The sequence below is a fragment of the Neomonachus schauinslandi genome, chromosome 3 (genome assembly GCF_002201575.2).
Source record: "Neomonachus schauinslandi chromosome 3, ASM220157v2, whole genome shotgun sequence".
In the NCBI taxonomy this organism is placed as follows: domain Eukaryota; kingdom Metazoa; phylum Chordata; class Mammalia; order Carnivora; family Phocidae; genus Neomonachus; species Neomonachus schauinslandi.
Window position 1 is genome coordinate 44,756,298 of NC_058405.1, and position 22,858 is coordinate 44,779,155.

General features: G+C 35.0%; 1 protein-coding gene across 2 annotated transcripts in view; it reads right to left on the minus strand.

The window, feature by feature from the left end:
• Nucleotides 1-22,858, minus strand: part of TDRD3 (tudor domain containing 3) — a 159,577-nt gene that overhangs the window by 48,244 nt on the left and 88,475 nt on the right. For both annotated transcript variants that reach the window (XM_021697897.2, XM_021697896.2), the window contains 5 exons: nt 22,417-22,488; nt 20,011-20,160; nt 13,770-13,910; nt 9,396-9,552; nt 8,602-8,727 (listed from right to left, as the gene is read on the minus strand). In XM_021697897.2, coding sequence (XP_021553572.1) covers nt 8,602-8,727; nt 9,396-9,552; nt 13,770-13,910; nt 20,011-20,160; nt 22,417-22,488 — 646 coding nt within the window. The remainder of the gene's footprint in view (nt 1-8,601; nt 8,728-9,395; nt 9,553-13,769; nt 13,911-20,010; nt 20,161-22,416; nt 22,489-22,858) is intronic.

Here is a 22,858-nt window from a genome sequence, read left to right on the forward strand (position 1 = left end):
ATCATGGGCCATTTTCCTTTTCTTTTGTTACCTATATTTTTAATTTTTTCTAAATTTATCAATTAACACCTATACAATAGGAAACAATACACTTCTGTGGTACCTGATCAAGACATTTATTAACCTCAATTATTAGCTTTCTATTCTTAAAATGCCCTTCTAAGACATGCTTAAAAAAGTGCATTTCAAATTTATGGTAAGCTGATTTTAACCAATTTTTCTATGTATTTCCTTTAAAATTTTTCACTAAGATTATCCCTAAATCCACACATAATATTTTGTATATAGTTATTAAATTCAAATCACTACTAAATATACATTCATAATCTGGACATTACATGTGCAGCACTGTGACATATTTTTTATTTTAGTATTCCATAGATTACATGAGATGTTCAACACTTTGTTATAGAATAAGCTTTGTATTAGATAATGTTGCCCAACTCTAAGCTAATATAAGTGTTCTGAGCACATTTAAGTTAGGCTAGGCTAAGGTGTATTAAATGCATTTTGACTTACGGTATTTTCAACTTACAGTGGGTTTACTAGAATGTAACCCTATCTTAAGTCAAGGAAGATCTGTACTTGGGTGATCCTTCCTTGAGGAAACCCTTCACAGGAACATCTGGCCTAAAACATACATATTCTCTTTTCTTGACTTAGTTTCCTGCCTTTCCAATTAAGCCATTACCATTATATCACATTTCCTTCCTACAGCCCCCTCTTCTTCAGTCTTCAAAATTTGAGCTATAAATCTGTAAGCCAAACTATTTAAGCTGACTTGAAACTTGATTAAAAGAAAATAAAACAAAAACAAAAAAGACACCTAACAACTATCAGAATCCTACAACTTCATGTCAATTACCCATCAAACCACCAATATTATATCTGCTAACATCTAAATATGTTATTTATATCTGAATATTATGCAGGATTTGAAATTATGCAGTAATGTTAATCAAGTAAATGCTACTTTTCACAAAATTCACCAGAAATAGAGTAATGGAACACCACAGAAACAGTGCATGTAGTGTAGTCTGAATATTTTTCTGCCACTGAAAAGAGATAATGGAGCATTTTAGGAAAGGGGGTAGTGGGATCAAATTCATGCTTTTGTTTGTTTTTTACAAGATTTTATTTATTTATTTGAGAGAGAGAGAGTGAGATCACGAGCAGGGGAGAAGGGGAGAGGGAGAAGCAGGCCCCCCCCTGCTGAGCAGGGAGCCTGATGTGGGACTCCATCCCAGGACCCTGGGATCATGACCTGAGCTGAAGTCAGACACTTAACCGACTGAGCTACCCAGGCGCCCTCAAATTTTTTTAAAAGATGACTGACCACAAAATGGAGAGTGGGATGATAAAGATCTGCAAAGAGTCAGTGGAGCACTGATGAGGGCCTGTAGTAGGGTAGTAGGGGTGGTGATGAGGAGATGATGAGTGGAGGAGGCTGTTGCTGCTATTGTTAATCAAGATGATGATGATGGTGGTGGTGGTGGTAGTGGTAGAACTACCATTATATGGAGGCTTATGTGCCAAGCACTGTGCTTAGCACTTTATGTACATTATCTAATTTGATCTCAACAACCCTACATCTTAGGTGCTGCTACTATTCCCCATTTCCCAATAAAGACATTAAGGTTTAAGAAGTTACGTAACTTGCCCAAACACATACAACTGGTAAATACAAAAGTTGTGAGGGTGCCTGGGTGGCTAAGTCTTAAATCTACAAAAAAAAAAAAAAAAAAAAGTTGTGAGTTAAGTTAGTATAGAATCAGTTGTATTTATCTGCCCCAGAAACCTGTCCAATTCTCTCCTTCTTTTGGTAACAGAATCTTGCTTTGAGAGGGAAGGTAGATGTGGGAACTACTCTTTCCTCCTTACATATAATACTGATGAAATCAATTAAATCAGTTAGTTAATTCAGATGTCCTGTGTTTTCCTGACCAAGGGGCCTTTCCTGACTAAGAAGGCCCTTTCCTGTCTAACTTTCCAGGTATGAGGACCATTTCTTTGATTCTGACAAATATTTGTTTTTATTACCTTTTATCTCATATTATAAATGGAGATTTGACATTTCTCCAAATCTCTTTGGGATTCTGTCCCTAGCCACTCCACATACATGAATGCCAAAATCCCTAGTAGGACTCAGTTGAGCTTGGATAACCAATAATTATACGATGAAAGGTATTTATCTTTGCCCCCCAAAAATTAACTTGCAAAATTGAGTCTTTTTACCTGCATATCTTTATATGTCATTATACCTGGGTCAATCATTGCTACCATGTGGAGACACTGTCAACAAACAAAAATAGCAGAATGCAGAGACAGAAAGATTTTCCAGTTATTGAGCAAAAAAAATTCCTTTTTTGCTTATTGGCATTTCTGTGGCTTATATCTTAAAGCAAACTAATTTAGAAGTTGGTGCCAGAAAATAGGATGATACAAGTGACAGAATCTCAAATGTAAAACTTTTAAAAAAGATTTTATTTATTTATTTGAGAGAGGGAGAGAGCGAGAAACAGCATGAGAGGGGAGAGGGCCAGAGGGAGAAGCAGGCTCCCCGCTGAGCTGGGAACCCGATGTGGGACTTGATCCTAGGACTCCGGGATCATGACCTGAGCCAAAGGCAGACGCTTAACCAACTGAGCCACTCAGGCGCCCTCAAATGTAAAACTTCTTAGCAAAGAAAGAGTACAGGGTAGTGAAAGTCTCCTCATCCCCTAACAGGAAGTTGGAACTCCTTACTGTGCATTTAAACTGTAGCCTATTGTCCTGAAACTGAGACCACCTAACTAAGGACGCTGATGCTTTAAGAGAACGTGGTATGAAAAGAAGGTTCTGGTTACTTCTTACTGCCTTCAGTACACCCTACAAGAAAGACACAAGTGGGCAAGTTTGAAAGTAGAAAGGACACAAATACAATTAGGTAAGAGGTGTTCTTCTCAATTATCACCAACAAGCCAAAAAAGAATCAGATAATCGTACTTCTTGAGGAATTACAGAACTCTATGAACCATGAAACAAGTCAGGGAAAGCAGGAGATGGGTACAGACTGGGTCCTGGAAAGAGGAAGCTTGATCACCTATGACCATGTCCAACATTTATAAATGTTGGATGAGTGCTTAGTTCCTATATTTATTTAATTTAAATCTTATCCTTCTCATAAAAATGTCTCTATTTGAATTCTCTTCATATTTTTCTAAATGTTTACTCTGCATATAACTAGGTTATATTCTTTATTCCGATTTCTAAAATTCTGATGCAAAATATGAAGAAACATATATAAAACTGATTACATTTAATTTACAGAATAAACTACACAAAAAAGAGAATGGTAGATAAATACAAATGTAAGAGAGTTACTCTGTCCACTATTCTCACAATGCCCCTTGTTCCCCATTCAGAACAAATTAAGGTTATCCTGTTCTTATTTAGATGTAGAGAGTTAAAACAGTAAAGTTACTGTCTCAAGGCATTCCTACCTCTATCTCTGGCAAACCTATCTTCCATAATAACAGAAAGAATCAAACCTACTCTTTCTGTCTCAACTTGAAATTTAAAATATATATTCTCAGTGGACATTGTTTTAAGTGGTAGTTATGTATCACTGAGGATATTCATTATCAACTTAAGGTATATGATGGAACAAAAATTGATTTTTTGAAAGTTGGCTTGATAATCTAGCCACCAATTATAATATATAGTCTGTAAAACCAAATTCAAAAAGAAAAATCTATATATAAGAGCCTTTTGGAACACAACCCTATCACAAGCTGATCAATTAAATCTTCCCAAGTTGACATCATTACATATCACATAGAAATACTTTAATTAGTGATTACTCTCAGAGAATAATGTAATCCAACCTCTTTTTTTTCAGAATACTGATAAAAATGTCAACTAGAATTATGTTTAATGCCAATTTAAAGATCCAACAAAAAGTTAATGTTAAGAGAAAATCTCTAAGTACATGTGATGATCAATGACTTCTGATAGAAGTTTTAAGAAATTAGAATAAAGAAATGATAGCACCCTTTTAGAGAAAATTATATGATAAAATGTGAAGGTAAATGTGTTACTAACCTGCCTTAAATTTGTCAGAAGTATATTCCTATATAGCCAGACACATTACACAGAATCTGATATGATAATAACAAGTCCATCCAGGCCTACATTTACTCAGCTAAAAGATGATTTTGAGGATACTAAAACTAAACAAAATCCTGAGACAGCTCATATAATACAAAACATAGAAGCAAGAAAGATTCGATTATTCAACTAAATTAGAAAAAAAATTTAAAAACCCCAAATATATGTATCACTGAATCAGACTATTTCTTTATAATCAACCTGGGACTGTAACAGACCCACATAATGACACCATTATGAACATTAAAATCATAAGATCCTCACTTTTTTCATTAGTTGTCCATGAAGCATTTAACCATTTAATATTATAGAGACTCCATCCTGAAAAGCCTCCTAAATTTTCCTTGGAAAAATGGCCAACATTTTCTCCCATCAAAGAAGAGTTAATTTTATAACTCAAGATTTATAGAACAATGACCAAATTCTGAGAGAAGACCAAAGTGGAGATTCAATTTTATGAAAGTAAAAAGTTATTTTAGGCTTTATTTCCAATTTAGAAAACACATAAAATCGTAAAATGAGCAGAAAAACAATTCAGCTGCTTGCCTCATCCATTTACTTTACTATGAGCCCCAGCTCACCTAAGAAAACCGCAGTGGCATTGAGTGGGTTAACAAGAGAAAGAGTAAGCGTGAGGTTGGCAGCACAGGCAGGCACGCACATCTCTCCTGTCACCTTCCCTGTAATAGGACTGACTACATGGAGGCAGAGCCCCGGCACTCTAAGACACAGCTATAGGCACAATAATCGTCAGTGTATGTATACATATCAACTTACTGCCCAGCTTGTTTGCGGTCATGTGTGTTATAATCAATCTCTTACGAGTGATGTCAACATCATCAAAGAAAAAGTTTAGGATCTGAAGAGCTGCTACTGACAGAATCAGCTTTTGGTCAGACTAACATTTAAAACAATGAAATACTAAACCAAACAGTATTTTCAAGTCTGCCTAATTAAAGTATTACCTAGCCATTCAAACTAACTGATTGGTCTTATTTTGGCAATAAAACTTTGAAGTAAAGGATTAAATATTATTAAAGATTACAGGCATGTATCATTTTATTGCACTTCACAGATACCACATTTTTTTACAAACTGAAGGTTTGTGGCAACCCTCTGTCCAGCAAGTCTACCAGCACCATTTTTCCAACAGCATTTGCTCACTTCATGTCTCTGTCTCACACTTTGGTAATTCTCACAATATTTCAAATTTATTCATTATTACTATGTTTGTTACGGTGATCTGTGATCAGTGATTATGACTTTCTGAAAGCTCAGCTAACGGTCAGCATTTTTTTAGCAATAAAGTGTTTTTTAATCAAGGTTAAATTGTTTTTTAGACATAATGCAATTGCACATTTGTCTACAGTATAGTGTAAACATAACTAGACAGTAAGCTTCTTTGGGGCAAGAGCTACAAGATCCCTATTATCTCCCTGAATGTTTAGAAAGAACTATTTTATTATATCCTGTACCCACCACTAGCCATAGACCTAGTACAAATAAATACTACATGAAATACATTTATAGAATGAAGAATTCCTCGTAACGCATAGAATGCAGTCTTGCTTCAGTCTCAATCCCATTTTCCACCTTGCAGGCAGAGAAAAAAAAATTTTGTTTTTCACGAAGGCACCAAACTTCATTGCTCTCATGCCAAAAGCCCTTTCACGGCTTTGCACTGCCATTTAGATAAAATAAAAGTTCCTTAGGAAAAATCCTCTTTATCTGTCCCCAGCTTACCACTTCTACCTCTGGCCCTCTATTCCCACCTCTCGCACACTGTCCCAAAGACAGCGAACTGGTGTTCTGCTGCCTCCAAGCCTGGACACCCAGAGCTCCCTCTACTTGGACTGTCCTTGATCTAACATTGCTCTGCGGATTTGTCTAAAATGCCACCTCCTTCAAGAAGCGTTCTGCCCATCTCCCATCTTTTTTAGCCGGCTTGCCCTCACAGTACTTCTGGGAAAGAATGAAAATTTTGCTTCTCTGAGAATAGTGGTCACCAAATATGATAGAAAACTAATATAAGGGGCACCTGGGTGGCCTAGTTGGTTAAGCGTCCGACCCTTGATTTCGGCTCAAGTCATGATCTCAGGGTCATGAGATCGACCCCTTCGTTGGGCTCTGCACTGGGTGTGAAGCCTGCTTGAGTTTCTCCCTCTTCCTCTGCCCTCTCCCACGCTTGTGCTCTCTCTTCAAAAATTTCAAAATCTCTCTCTTCAAAAACTAATATAAGTTGGAGGGAGTAATTTCTGGTGTTAGGATAACTGCAGAACATGTGATTCGGGATCAAATTTAAGAGGCTGTACTGTACAAATATTAGAAATATCTAATTTCTTGAATTTAGGAATTTATGAAGGTCACAGATTATATTCTCTGTAAAAACCAAGGATCTGGAATATTATATTATATATACTATGTAATGTCCATATTTTCTCACATGCTAGCAGATTCTATGTCACATTAAATAACAGTGACATAAATAAAACACATCTACTAAAACAATGGCCTGTATTACCATATGTGTTCATAAATTTCTGTTTCCTCAGAAGCATATCTAACACAGATGTTTGTTTTTTACTGTAGTATTTATGTCATGTATCTTAACTTTGATACCTTTTTCCAAGTGGAATGCTAATATTATTTCATTTTGTTGGTATAAAATTAGTTCTGTGAGAACTGAAGCCTTATAGGTACATGGGTCACCATAAAATTACCATTCTCAGTCTCAACCTCATTATGATTTAGGAGACACTGCAGGAGTCAAAAGCAAATGTATGGAAACAGAAGGATAAAAGAAAATCACATAAGTTCTGATTGGGAGAATATAAAGGAAGTTGTGATAAAAATATCAGGAAGTCAGAGATTTGAAGAAGCAGTAGAGAGTCTCTTGCTGGCTTTATCGAAGCAAACAAACATGTTGTGAACTGCCTATGGAGGAGGTCAGGTGGCAAGAACCCGACAACTTCCAGGAGCTGAAAGCCTCCCCAGGCAACATTAAGCAAGAAAATGGGAATTTTGATCTTAATCTATTAGGGAACTAAATTTTGCTAACAACCAGTGAGTGTATAAGAGGACACCAAACCTCGGCTAAGATCATAGCCCCAACTGAAATCTTAAGCAAAGGCCCCAAGTAAGTTCGCCTAGACTCCTGACCCACAGAAATTATGAGATAATAAATTTGCATTGTTTTAAGCCACTGACTTTGTGGTAATTTATTAAACAGCAATGGAAAACCAATACATTATGCTTTATAACCAAGAAAATATTGCTGTTACATGTCTCTGCTTACAAATCTCATCTACATCAAACATTTTTTTTTTCAAAATACACTTTCTTTTCTATATAAGCTAGCAATGAGCTTCCATTTTCATGAAATCTGGACACTTTGAATTTGTTATCAAAGCATTTTATCTGCAAGCTTTCATTTAATTAAAAATATATCTGAAAGAGAAAACTGAATTTAAACATGTATTTCCCTAACTTTTTGGAATCATATTTTATTTTATTTTTTGGGGGGGGGCGGAGTGGAGGAAGGGGCAGAGAGAGAGGGAGAGAGAGGATCTTAAGCAGACTCCATGCCCAGCACAGAGCCCGACACAGGGCTGAATCTCACAACATGAGCCCAAATCAAGAGTTGGATGTTTAACCAACTGAGCCACTCAGGCGCCCTGGGAATCATATTTTAAAAACATACTATTTTAGAAAATATTTATTATATCCTATGCTTAGGAAAAAAGATATACATTTAACATACTTATTTATATTTTCAGTATTTATATTAATCACTAAAATATATCATATTAAAGAATACATCATTGGGTGCCTGGGTGGCTCAGTCGTTAAGCATCTGCCTTCGGCTCAAGTCATGATCCCAGGGTCCTGGGATCGAGCCCCACATCGGGCTCCCTGCTCGGCAAGAAGCCTGCTTCTCCCTCTCCCATTCCCCCTGCTTGTGTTCCTGCTCTCGCTATCTCTCTCTGTCAAATAAATAAATAAAATCTTTAAAAAAAAAAAAAAAAAAGAATACATCATTATTGTGAGAGCATACTGACTCCTTGTGTGAATATTTTCATATGATATGTAATATGTGGAGAAAGAAGAGAAAGACGATTCACAGTCAAAATGTCATTTAAGATTATATAATAATAAATTCTCCAATGTAACAATCTGTTTTCATATCTAAATCTGTCATCTAGTGAAGCTGGGGGAAAAGTCTGGCGATATTACCCATTATACAGTCACAGGGCAAAATAAGCTACCTTTTAGTATTTTCAGAATGTAACAATTCAAATTTTGTTCTGTGCTTCTGTCAAACAGGAAATTTGTAACTAAAAATTTTAACACCCAGATAGAGATTTGTATTGTCAGTTGCTTTATTAACCTTTTTTGGTACAATTCCAAACAAATCTGGTCTTTTAAAAAAAAATCTACTTTAAGTTAGCCTACCTTCCACACTCAATGTCCCCATTTTAGACTCCAGGAAATCAAATAGTGTGCTTGGTGCTGAAGGTCTTGCATTTCCCAGTTCCTCTTCTTCTTCAGATCTTATTCGCCCCCTTCCTTTTCCTTTACCTGAAGAAGTAAAGCAAGATATATTTATTGTACATACAAAAACAAATGGAGAAAACACACTAAAATATAATCATTGGTCACCTTAAGTTTGATTTTGTATTTCTTTTCATATTTTTCTGTATATTCTACATCTTTTAAACAAAAAAGTTTTTAAATGATTATATTAACTAGCACCTTTAGTCTTCAAAATGATCTATTTGGAAATTTGAATTTGTTCATGTAAGTAATCTTTTAAGAGAAAAAAATCATTTTTATAAAATTTTTCTTTAACCATTTATCCTTTAAAAGAATATAGGATTAAGGCTTGAATGACTAAAGAATAACACTAAGTAAAAGTCCTGTGCTTGTTAGTTTTAAAAAGTTTGCAGACTAGTAATTTATGTAAGGGGCACAGTTCTAGAAATAATGAATAGAACTATTCACTTTATATCGTATTTTCTCTACTACTTATAACAACCCTGCTAAATAAGATATTATTAGACCTACTTTACATAAAGATGAAGATAAACAGACTTGGAGTAACTTGAACAAGTCTCCGTGGTTCCAAAATTGGTGCTCCTTCCACTTACCACAAAGAGAAATGAATTTATGACCCCCACTCCCCCACAATAAAACCTCAGCCTGAAAAGCAAACAATACTATCTGGCACATTGCTTAATGAATTCTACCTCTCAGAGGTGGTCCTGTAACAGGTTTGTGTTTATTGCTGTTAAGAAGTACATTCAGTGCTGCTTCTAAGTTGTTGCCATGATCCATAAGAGCTTGCCTCGATGCTTCTTTACTGAAGCCCATTTCTGTTATGTGTTTCAGTGCCTTCTCATCAACCTGTAAGAAATTAAGAGCAAAGCTGTGCTGATGGCCATAAATAAGCAAGGTATAAGTTTTCAACTATACACTGTTTTTTAACTAAAAATTACATCTCCTGCTTATGGAAAAAATGTCATACTAATACAGCATTCATTTGCTGCTTTTTCATACCAACAGTCAAGAAAAAATCTGCATGATATGTGGGGTTGTACCTCTAGTACTCTCTGACTTCACAACTATCATTACAAATGAAAGAAAGAAAGAAAGAAAGAAAGAAAGAAAGAAAGAAAGAAAGGAAGGAAGGAAGGAAGGAAGAAAAAATGGTGTCAGAATAAAGCTTCTGAAAATTATATAGTGAAAACTACATAATGAAAATTTTTCTTGGTTGATACTTCTATATCCTCAAAAGTCAATGTATTAATATAGGACTTCTCCAAAATTGCAAACTATAAAATGAAGTTAACAAAATGGTACTATCTCAGTAGCTTTATTTTTTTTTTAACTCTGTTTCAGTATTCTTTCTATATTCATTAGCAACACTATCTATGGTGCATTGACAGCCTGTACCTCAAACAGGAAAATCTACTTCATAAATGCCAGAACCCAAAATCTCCTTGAAAAATCTAGAGCTGAGTAGAATTCAAGAACTTTTTAAGTAATACAAACATATCCCATAAAGAAACTTCTTGAACCACTGCCAGCTGAGGAATATATAACTAACGTATACATCTAAGAGTTAAGATTGATAGGCTTTAAGATAACATATACATCACATACATGTTGCAGACAGCCACTCTGATACCTTTGTAGACAATGATAAAAGCATAGTACTTTTCTCCAAACCATGACTCCTTCAAACACAAAATCCTTTCTAAACACAGTAGCTAGTATCAATAGATCAGAGTTGACAAGTGAGAGAAAATCTAGATCCTTACTATGCATATGCTAAAGTAAACATAAAAAGGACTGGACATCAAAACTAAAATGCATCTTTCCTATTCAAAAACTTATTGAATGTAAAAAAAAATTATCAAACTTTCTAAAACTTTTCTCTCCCCCAATTCTCTCTCAAATAAATACCTAATTAAGAATATTATTCCATACATAGAACTTGATCAAAAATATTTTTAATAATCAATTAATACCTGATCTTGGTATAATTTATTCTACCTTCCTTGAGGATCTGATTTTCAGTTAACCATACTCCCAATCAAGGAATTGGCAGGGCCCTGCTCTCTCTGAGAGCTGTAGGGGAGACCTCTGCTCGCCTCTTCTAACTTCTGTTGTCTGCTGGCAACCTTGGCATTTCTTGGCTTGTAGATGTACCATTCTAGTTACATGGCCATCTTCTTGCTGTGTATCTTCAGGTCACCTGCCCTGTTTATATCAGTCTCTCAGTCTACATTTCCCCTCTTTATAAGAAGAATAGTCATATTGAACGAGGGTCCACCTTCTTTTTTTACTTGATACCTCTGTAAAGACCCTCTTTCCAAATACAGTCACATTTTAAGGTGCTGGTGGTTAGGACTTCAACACATCTGGGGAGGTACAATTCAACCTATAATACCAACTATTATCAAAAATTATTTTAAGAACCTATTGCCTGACATTCCAATCAAATCTTCCTTAAATTGTTGAAAATAAGGAATTGAAAACTGTCCAACCTACGAAAGAATTTGGTACTTAGTCATTAGAATAATTGATGTACATTCAAATTTATACTGGTATTACAAATTGTCCTTTTGATGATCTCCTTCAGTTTTGAATAATAGCTTTGCTGGATATACAGTTCTTGGTTAACAGGTTTTTTGTTTTTTTTTTTCCTTTCAGTACTTTCAAGGTATCACCCCACTGATTTCTTGCTTTCATAGTTTCTGATCAGATATTGTTCATATATCTTTCAGGATCCCTTGAATTTGATGAGTTGCTCCTCTCTTGAAGCTTTCAAGATTTCTTTAGCTTTCAACAACTTGATTATAATGTGTCTTGGTGTGTCTCTCTCCTTAAGTTTTCCTATTGGAGTTCGCTGAACTTCTTGGATTTGCAGATTCAAAATTTCATCTAATGGGGAATTTGTGGCCACTGTTTCTTCAGATAGTTTTTCTGTTCCTCTGTCTCTTCTATTGGGATTCCCATACATAATGTGTATGTTGGTATTTGATGGTACCCCCATAAGTCCCTTATCCTCTATTTTTCTTCACTCTTCTCTCTGCATCTTAGACCTGATAATTTCAATGCCCTATATTAAAGTTCACTGATTCTTTCCCTTGCCTGTTCCAGTCTGATATTGAATCTGCTAATTAAATTTTTTATTTCAGCTACTGTACTTTTCTGCTTCAGAAATCCTATTTGGTTTCTTTTTAATAATTTCTATCTCTTTTTTTTTCTCATTATGTTCAGTCAGCCAATATATAGTGCATCATTAGTTTTTGATGTCGCGTTCAATGATTCATTAGTTGCGTATAACAACCAGTGCTCATATTCCCTACTTGTTCATATATTGTTTTCTTGATTTCTTTTAGTTCTTTGTCAATGGTTCCCTTCAGACCTTTGAGCATATTTAAGATAGTTTATTTAAAGTCTTTGTTTAGTAAGTCTAATGTCTGGGCTTCTTTAGGGATGATTTCTGTCAATTTCTTTTTTTCCTATGATGGGTCATACTTTGCTGTTTTTTGATATGCTTTGTAATTTTTTGTTGTTGTTGGGAACTGGACATTTTGAATACTATAATGGCAATAATTTTGAAAATCAGATTCTCCCTCCTCCTCAGAGACTGCTGTTGTTACTAGATGAAAGCTGCTATTGTAAGTTTGTTTAGTGACTTTTCCAAACTTTCTTTGCAAGGATTATATTTCTTGTGGTATATGATCACTAAAGTCTCTGTTCCATTACCCCATGGTCAGCCAGTAACCAGCCTCTTTCTTCATCACTCATTATTCTGGATGCTCCAGTGTCTGACTACCAGGCTCCAGAGTTCTAAAACAGTTGTTTCAAAGAGTAGTTTTCAGCTCAACAGTTGTTTGGGTGGCGAGGCCAATTCCTGGAGCTCTCTACTCCACCATCTTTGTGATGCCACTCCCTTCATGTGTTTAATCCTTGTCACAACCCCAAACTGCTGGTCTCTGATGTTCTATAGCAAGACATTCCCTGAGAAGTATTCTCAATTTACTAAAGTTTGAAGGCTTCTTTAGTTAGGGACCATATTTTTTCAGCTCACTATATCTACTCTAACCTGAAAACTGACTTTTCTAAAAGAATGAAATGGTTGTTATGTTCAAGGGAGAGACAGCCAGGCCCACAGTTAATAAACCCATTCTCCTTGGCCAATGACTGATTTAGAAGTGGACATGTGACCTAGCTCTAGTCAATAAGACATAAATGGAACTTTCTGGAGACTTCAGAAAATATTTTCTTATCTGATAAAATAGACCTACACCCTTTCCTTCCTGCCTTTGAACTTTTTGTGTGAAGATTCAACACACAGAGAATCCTGTAACCCTAAGAAGAAAGCCAAAAAAATCACAGCGATACCCACCAGAGCTCCAACATTGTTATACTGCTGAATTTATCATCCTTTGTAACCATCTACTTCTGAATTTCTAGTTATATGAAATAATAAATTTCTACTATTTAAGCCAGTCTTAGTATTCTGAACCCCACAGATAAAATCATCTCAAGTCATTCAACTTCTAAAGGCAGAGGAAAATGAATTCTTGTCAGTTCCCTTATATCTGAGGACACTGCAGCATACCAGAAATAACTTTGACTCCCACCATTTATCTTAAAAATCCAGGTATATTCTGCAAATGAGGCCATAGTATACATGCACTTGTTCTAATATATTTTTCCCAAAGAGTGAAGCAAAACAAAACAAAATTACTTCAGACAAAATTTGAGAAAGATGTGGGGAAGGGATGTCCCTGATGCATCATCTTACAGAATATAATCTCTATTAAATGTCCTCTATTTAATTTAATGGCTTTTTATCTATCCATTCCAAAAGACATTATTTGGACATTAGAAATTTAAGTAAAATGGAAGTTTTAAGTAAATCATCTTTCAAATAATCCAAATTTTCCATAAATTAACTATAATCCTTAATGAAGGCCTTCTTAGAATTGTGAAGTCTATCCACAATACAATGAACAAAGCCAGTGGTAGTTATGAGAAAGAACACAAAAATCATCAAGGTAAGGAAGAACATATTAATTTTGTGGTTGATTCTTTAGCCTTACCAGTTCTCTATAGACACCTTCATGTTTCCCCTCAGATTTGGTTGACTTTTCTTTCTGTAAAATTTCTCTATTTCGGTTACCAGCAGCACTCATGTTGAGATTACTTCTAGCACCACCACCACCTCCTCCAAATGTCTTGGTCTTTTGATAAGAGAGAAACAAAAGAGATATAAATAAATAACATTTAAAAATAGCTCTAAAGACTAACCTACAACTAAAAACACCTAGTAAAACTGAAGCACCTAAAGCTTCTTGATTATGTTTTACATGAAAAAAATGAAATGTTAATTCTTTTTAAACAAATATCTACTGGCCATCTCTCTTCTTTTACAAGTCCAGGTGAAGCAATAAAAAAATTACATTAATTGAAATCTTTAAGTCTTCTAGGCAAGTCATCAGAACAAACCTAAGTAGACGACAATATAGAAGAAAATAAAATAGTATCAGCATCATGGAGATTAGGTGTTAAAATAATTCTAGGGTACAATACTTAAGTGATATCATGAGACCTGGGTTATATAGCAAGTCTATATTTATCAAGGCATTAAACATGTCTAGGAATCGGTTACATTAGGTCTGTGATCCAGTAATATGATTGCATAATCTTTTTAAGATTTTATTTATTTGAGATGGAGAGTGCATGAGCATGAGTGGGGGGAGGGGCAGAGGGACAAGTAAACTCCCCGCTGAGCAGGGAGCCCAAAGTGTGGCTCAATCCCAGGATCCTGAGATCAAGACCTGAGCCAAAGTCAGATGCTTAACCAACCAAGCTCCCCAGGTGGCCCTGACTGTATGATCTTAAAAAGTAAACAAATAATATGAATTTTAACACTGTATTAAAACTTTCATTGCTAATTTATTATTTACATTAACTATATAACATGCCATCTTACCAACTATGTATAAAAACTTTAAAGTCCATTATTTCTTATTTTGCCTGACTTATTTGAATAATTATGTTTAATCATATTTGAAAATCTGATCTGATCTCATTTTTATCAAAACTACTGTGAAAAGACTAGAATGTAAAGAACATTAGTTTGGAAAGATACAAAATCATGACTGAAAAGCAACCCACTGCTGTTACTTGTACAGTATCAAATTAAACATTTGGTTACACAATATCTTTATAGTTCTAATAGATCTAATAAAAGAGGAAGAAGTGAACATTTGCTTTTTATTAGTGATAATAATAGTTTTATGCATATTTTAAAATTATGACAGTAAGAAAACATCCTAGATATAAATTTACGTAACATTGGTAAATTATTTTGAATCAGATGAGAATATAAAGAAACAGAACCTGAGAAATAGAAAAATGATATGAGATAAGCATTAACCAGACAACATATTAAATATTGATTAGGCAGTTGATGCACCACAGTATTTAAATTTTATTTAAACTGAAATTAAAACCACATCTTCAAAGACCAAAGGTGTATAACTAGATTCATTCTAGCTATATTTTTTTGTTTTATGCAATAGATTTGGAATGTCTTGACAGTCATCACTTATAAAACCATAATGAAAAAGATGTGAGCTTATATTATTGTGATATAAAGTTTATTAGTCTGGGAGACAGTGCAGTGTAGTTAAGAACACAGGCTTTGGAACTTGAGGAGACTGGGACTAAATCTTAGTTCAGCCCCTTCCTAGCTCCTGCCTTCAGCAAGTTACTTCCACCTCCTACAAGACAGGTTTCTCATTCTTAAAACAGGGATGAGAAAAACCTACCTAATTGGGACATTGTAAGAATTAAATGACATCAACAACACAAAGTGATCAATTTAGTAACTGGCACATGGTAAACACTCACAATCCATGGCAACATTAACTGTTTTGCTTAATGTATTAAAACATAGTTACCTGAGAACTCTGGACACTGACTTGTTCCAAATTAAATATATTTCTGGAATTTAAATTCCATAACTCCAAAAGTACTTTTTCTGTGGGTACTACTGAAACAGTCCCATCTTCTGGATGCTTTTCTTTATTATTTTCTTTCCATTTTTATGGATTAAACAATAGGATAAATTTTCAGAATTGGTTTTCACTGTTTTATAACAGTTGCCACTCACTAAACATATAAATATCTAGAAACAAAACAACTTAAACATTACCCATAAGGTAAATGGTATTGTCCTTTAAGAGTGACACCATCTTGTCCATACTGTACAATTTAGGAATCTGTGAAATCATCATGACCATGAAACTCAAGTGGGCCCTTAATGCTCCCTAGCAATCTTACTATATTCCCCTAGCCCATCCACCCTCCCAGTCTTCTAGACCACTACTTTACATAGTCCCCTTGCTCCTCAAACCTCCAACATCTTCTCCATTGTTACTATTGACCTTTCTTACTTCCTCACTGAAAAACTGAAATAATTATTACAGAACTTGCATAGATTTTCACCATATCAACCCACCCACTGATATCTGCATACTCACTTTCTCTTAGCACTGTATATTTTATCTTACTACCATCCTCATGAATGTCTAGAGGAATCTAGAGGAAATGAATTCTCCAACTCTACATTATTTCTCAGACATCTTACATGATCTTTCAACAGCTTTTGACAAGTTCAATACCCCTTCCTCCATGATGCAATTTCTGCATTCTTTTGTTCTGAACCTATCTTCCTGGTTGTACCTTGGCTGGTTCAACCTCTTTCATACAACCTCTAGTGCTACAGGGTTCATTTGTTACCCCTTTTCTCTTCACTTCAGCACTCATTTGGTGATCTCATTTGGCCTCATGATTTTCAAAAGGCATCCATATATATCTACAACTTTCAAATGCAGATCTCTTCCAAACCTCACTTTTTCAATTATACTCTTCTGTCTCACTGCCTATGAAGCCACGTGGATGACTAACAGGCACACTTCCACATTAATATGTTCAAAACAGAATACCAAATCTTTATCCTCAAACCTATTCCACCATAGTCTTCTCCAATTCAAAGTAAGCAACTCTAACCTGCCAACTTCTTAGGGCAAAACCTTGGAATCATTCATGACACCTCTTCTCATGCTCAGTATCTCAGAAATCGTGATAGCTCTACTTTTAAAATTCCAGAATCTGACCACTTGGCACCACACTATACAGCTGCCATCATCATCCTGGCTACCATTATTTTTCCCTCCCTGGATTACTTTGATAATTTCCTAACTCGTCTGATTCAATTTTCTTCTCTAAAATCTACTCTGAACCTAAGCAGCCAGAATTAGCTTTTTAAAGTTGATGTTACTGCTGTGCTGAAACCCTCTAAAGGCTCTCATTTCTCTCTGAATAAGTTAGTGTTTTTAACATGACTTAGAGAGACCTACATAAGCTGACCTCCATTATCACTCTTGACTTTATATTTTACTTCCTGTCCCTTTGTTCTCTCTGCTTCCACTGGCTACCTTCCTATTCCTTGAACATATACTCCTGCTTTAGAACATTTGCAAAGCTTTTTCTTCTCATATAACCATATAGCTAATTCTCTTACCTCCTTCAAGTCTTGGCTCAAATCTCATCATCCTGAGACCTAATCAAATTACTGTATTTAAAACTGAAATCTGCAACTTACTTAGCATGTTTATATTAGTGTCCTTACTAGAATGTAAACTACACAAAAATTTAAAAGAATTTTCAATTTCTGACCATTCTATTTAGTGCACCCCACCCCCAACTGGCACTCCCAACTCCCCAACCTACTCTACTTTTTTTTTTCCTATAGCACTTAACCAACATCTAAACTACCATATAACTTACTTTACTCAGTGCGCTAATAGTCTCTCTCCTTTACTAAAATATAAGCTTGATATGGGCAGGGATCTTTTGCCTATTTTGTTCATTGATTTAACCTAAGCATTTAAAACACACCCTAGGGGGCACTGGGGTGGCTCAGTTGGTTAGGTGTCCAACTCTTGATTTTAGCTCAGGTCATGATCTCAGGGTCATGAGATTGAGCCCTGTGTCAGGTTGGGCATGGAGCTTGCTTAAGATTCTCTCTCTCTCCCTCTCCCTTTGCCCCTCCCACTCCTCCACACTTGCTTTCTCTCTCTCTCTCTCTCTCAAAAATAAAAAATAAAACCCTTCCTAGTATATAGATTTTCAAAAAATATTTGCTGATTAAGGAATAAAGGAAAAAACAAATGAAAATCATGGCTTGATCATGTGCAGTAGATTCCACCAAATCCATGTGTTTAAATGGATGATCATAAAACATCTTTTCAGAACAATTACAGTGTTATTCAGACATTTAAATATAAATCTGTGTGTGTGTGTCTACTTACCTATATAGAAAGATATATAGATATAGGGACAATCTACTATAATGCACATACGTTTAGTCCTAGATTTGCCACTGAATAACACTAAGCAAGTTCAGTTAGTTTTGAGCCATCAGTTCTCTTATATATAAATTGAGAAGTTTTAAGTTTCTTCAGAAAACTAGGATTCTTGGGGCGCCTGGGTGGCTCAGTCGTTAGCGTCTGCCTTCGGCTCAGGTCATGATCCTGCTGGGGTCCACATTGGGCTCCCTGCTCGGCGGGAAGCCTGCTTCTCCCTCTCCTACTCCCCCTGCTTGTATTCCCTCTCTTGCTGTCTCTCTCTGTCAAATAAATAAATCTTAAAAAAAAAAAAGAAAAGAGAACTAGGATTCTTTACTTATCAAATATTTATGTCAAATATAATGGGATCAATTATGACTTTAAAAAAATGAAGCATATTACAGTATAACTATATTCCAGTAAAGAGCTATAACCACATCAAACAAAATTCTGGGAGGAAAGTTTGTGTGAGAAAAATGTGTATCAAAAGAACAACTTTCCTATAATCATTAAGGAATTGATATATACCCAATGTACTCTTTTTAAACTCCATAATTCTAATAGCTTTTTGGGAAAGAAGAAATATATTTAATGTGAACTATGCAAAATGCATTAATTTCAGAAGCATTAAAAGTGATTTTTTTAAAAATGTATCTTAGCACATAGGAAATACTAAAGAATAGCAACAGTCACATTTATTGAATGCTTTTAGTGAAGGAAAATTTGATCTGTGCCATGCAGGATTCTAAATGTTTTAAAGATTATCGATTTAATTCTCCAGCAACCATATGAAGTGGGTACCATTATTATCCCCTTTTCATAGATGAAGAAAAGTAAGGCACAAAAACTTAAGTAACCTATCCAAGGTTGTCAGCAGTATATGCTTCCGGGCTGTCTGGTTCCAGAGCTTGTGCTCTTGGATCCTACAAGCGACGGATGACAGAAAGACATTGCAGGAAGAACAGTTAAAATTCAGTAAGTCTCTTATACTTCAAATTTAAATAGGAAAGCAGTGTTAGCTAAACTTCTAATGAATAAAGGAAAGTATTTCAATCGCACTGATTAAGAAAAGTCTGTCCAAGCAACAAATTCATGAACAAAAATTTCTTATCAAAGTCTAAAATCAATTAAATAACTATAGAAAACACCTATTTCAAATAAGCAAGAAAGTTAAATAATTAAAAGAAAACCATTTGGCTGTTAGAACATGATGGACTGTGTGTGTGTATATATAAATACATATGATCCAAAGAAAAAAATGATTTTTTACTAAGTAGACTGAAGAATGAAAACTAACAAAAATATTAATCCTTGAACCACTGATTTATCCTCTGATCTTTACCTGCATTCCTCAGAAGTGGCCTTTAGCCCAACTAACATAACTAACTCTGCTCTAACGCAAAGTGTTGTGTTCAGTTGTTACACTATTGAGAAGAAAAGGAAGAGGGAGAAAAGGGTGGTCTGTTAGCAAGAACTGTCAAGGAGAGGGCGTCTGGGTGGGCTCAGTTGGTTAAGCGTCTGCCTTAGGCTCAGGTCATGATCCTGGAGTCCTGGGAGTCCTGGGATCCAGTCCTGCATCCTGCACCGGGCTCTCTGCTCAGCAGGGAGTCAGCTTCTCCCTCTTCCTTCTCAGCTCCCCCCTGCCCCCAACTCATGTCTTTCTTTCTCTCAAATAAAAAAAAAAAAGAAAAAAGAAAAAAAAAGAATTGTCAAGGAGATTAAGAAAAAGAACATATGAGCAAAATGTGTAAGCTGAAGACTCCGTAAGTTACTGTGGCATTTCTACTGATGAAATATGCAAAAAGAATGTCAAAAGTTTGTTGAATTAGTTACCTTATATGAAAAGACAATAATGATTATGAGTAACCTAAATAGAACATACTGACAAGAAATAAGAGAAATTTATAATGATTTAGTTTCTTACTTCTTTGCTCTTTGCAACTTCCGCAATAGCAGCAGTCCTTTGCTTTTCAAATTCATCATTATCATTTGTCGGTTTGACAGGCATTGTAACTTGCAATGTCTTTCTTCGGTCAAGTTCTCTACTATCCACTTGGACATGAGATATGCACTTCTGGTAATAATAAATAAAAATAAAACACTTCAGTATTTCCAAAAGTGATTCAAGTTTTTCATAAGAAAGTAATACCTCAAAAGAAATATTTGTGTCAGTGACAACAACTGAGAGCTCATAAAAATATAATTCTTTCCCACAGATTAAAAAAAAGGTAGAAAATTGATTAAATTAACTTTTAAATAAATGTAACTGGTAAATAAAATGTAAAGCTACATAAAAATGTGGCCATCTAAAATAGGGCACATATTTAAAACATACATTGAACCATTCTAGGTTGCATTCTAGGATAATGACTTGAAATTATTCTAAATTTCAAACAGTCTATACTACTGTACAAGAAGAGGTAAGTTCAGTTTTTTATTAAGAGTTTGATTTTTGTATTATGCCAAAATATGCATATGAAGATTATTTTAAGTAGTATGGTTATTTTAAATATAAAGAGCTGTCTCTGAACTTATAAACCAAAAACTAAAAACATACCTGCTCTCTCAGTCAGGCCACAAAAGTTTTTGATTTTTAGTTTCATAAGATAAATTAAGAAAGCTGTCACTGCCTAAAAATAAGCCCCAAGTTCTGTTCTCCCTTCCAATCCTAGCAGTAAAAATCCTATAAAATGAACCTTGTCTCAATTTAATAATAAAAAAAGGAAAATATGCTCTCAAACAAATATATTAAACAAATACAGATTTTCAGCAATGTAAGTATATCCTGTCGATACCAGAACACACCCAGCATTATCTATCTTTAACCCATGCATGAGGCTAAGATAAACTGAAAGAATTTTTCAGAATGGACTTTATAAAAAATAATATTATTGAAACTATAACTTTTATAATATTTCCTAATTTAAAAAACTAAAAAAAAACATATTCATAATCCTGAAAATAATTAGATTATAAGTCTCTCTGAGCAATTCATGAGAGAAATATTATCACCAAAATGTTTAAGAGGAAAGCAAATTCTTGCAAACATGTATTTATTAGATTCAAATACAAACTATTAGACTGTTTATGCTCTGTTTCCATTCTGAAGGTTTATTACATTGGTAGAAGAGAAAATGGCAGCAACATGGATCAGACTATAGGGCATCATGCCTCCTTTCATCTTGACCATGCCTGGCTCCAAAGCATGGTAAAAGTGGCATATTTTTAAAGTATTTTCAAAATAGCCATGATGCAAGAATGACTTTAATTTTGAGTTGACTCTACAAAAAGATTTTTGGAAAGCATGCCAGTCAACTGACTGTACCCATTTATCTGCTGACCAGCCAGAGGTCTTTTTCACACCAAAAAAACCAAACCAAACCAAACCAAACCAAACCAAAACAAAAAAACAACTACTGTTATGCAATAGCTCTGTTTCCCACCTGTTGTGGAACTCATATTCACTCTGCACTAGCACTCTACAAGAAAAATAAAGAGCAAGCACAAAGGCAGATTACCAACAGCTGGTGCCATCAAGAAGCAAAGAGAAAGCTGCTACAGGCATTATTCTCAGACTCAGCAGGGATAAAGTAGGGAAAGGCTGCAGGAGACTGTTGTGAATACAATTTGATGCTGAGTACAATAGGGAAGGCCCAATATACCTGCCAGCCAAGGCGTTACCTCAATGTAACCTTTTGCAGAGGCTGGGTTGAAAAATAGGAAGTAGAACACTTTTAGCTTTTAGCTTTTATGAGAGAAGGATCAGGGCTGCTGTGGTTAAAAAAACAAACACCAGATAGAAATGAAACGAAGTTCTCGCCTGAGGTGGGTATTTGGATCAAGGCAGAAGAACAGAATCCAGGAGAGGACAGCTGGGACAACAGGCCCTACTGAAGTGCAGTGAGGCCTCTGTGTTCTCACCTTTATGTCTCATCCTTCTGTTGACACTTTCATTTTCTCTCTCCCTCTTGTGTTTCTACTGACAAAGTGGGAAATTACAGCATACATTTGTCTTCTTTCTTTTGAATTTCTCTCTCTCAAAAAAAAAAGTCCCCATCCTATCTTAATTAGTTCTAAGTTGCTGCTCTTCAGGTGTGCCTCTTAATTGCTTCAATCTTTGGGTTAATAGCTCTTGAGAAAAGAATCTACACCAACAATTTAATTAAAGAAAAAACTCCACAATTATTAAATTTCTGTGTTTAATATATTTCCATATAACTCCCATGACCTCTAAATGAATAGTTCAGCACAAAACTAAACACAGTTTGAATACAAATGAAAAACAATTTTTTGCTGATTAAAATTCATCTGCCAACATGAAAGTCATTACCTGTCCAAAAGGCACAAAAGGAGGTGGTCCACCTTCAGTTCCAATATTACTTCTACTGTGTTTTGACAAGCTCTGTGAGAAAAGTGAGTCACAAAACAGAAATTACACCATTTACAATGTACCAGGAATCCACTTACTTTAGTAGATTATACAGAACAGGAAAAAAAGCCTTCTATAAATTATTTCAAACAACATAAAATGTTTTATGTAATTAGGCTAATAATTAGGCAAAGGTTCTCCCCCCACCTCCCCATACTAAACTACACATTCAAATACAATTTTCAAAGTACCTACCAACATGCTCCCATAAAAAGAAAACAGTTAAAAAAAAAAACCTCCTCAACAAGGGGTAAATTCAAGACAACAAACATTGGTAACAAGAATTTCACTTTAAAGCATATTAAAACTATAATCTGACAGACAAATATTACCTGGAAATGAT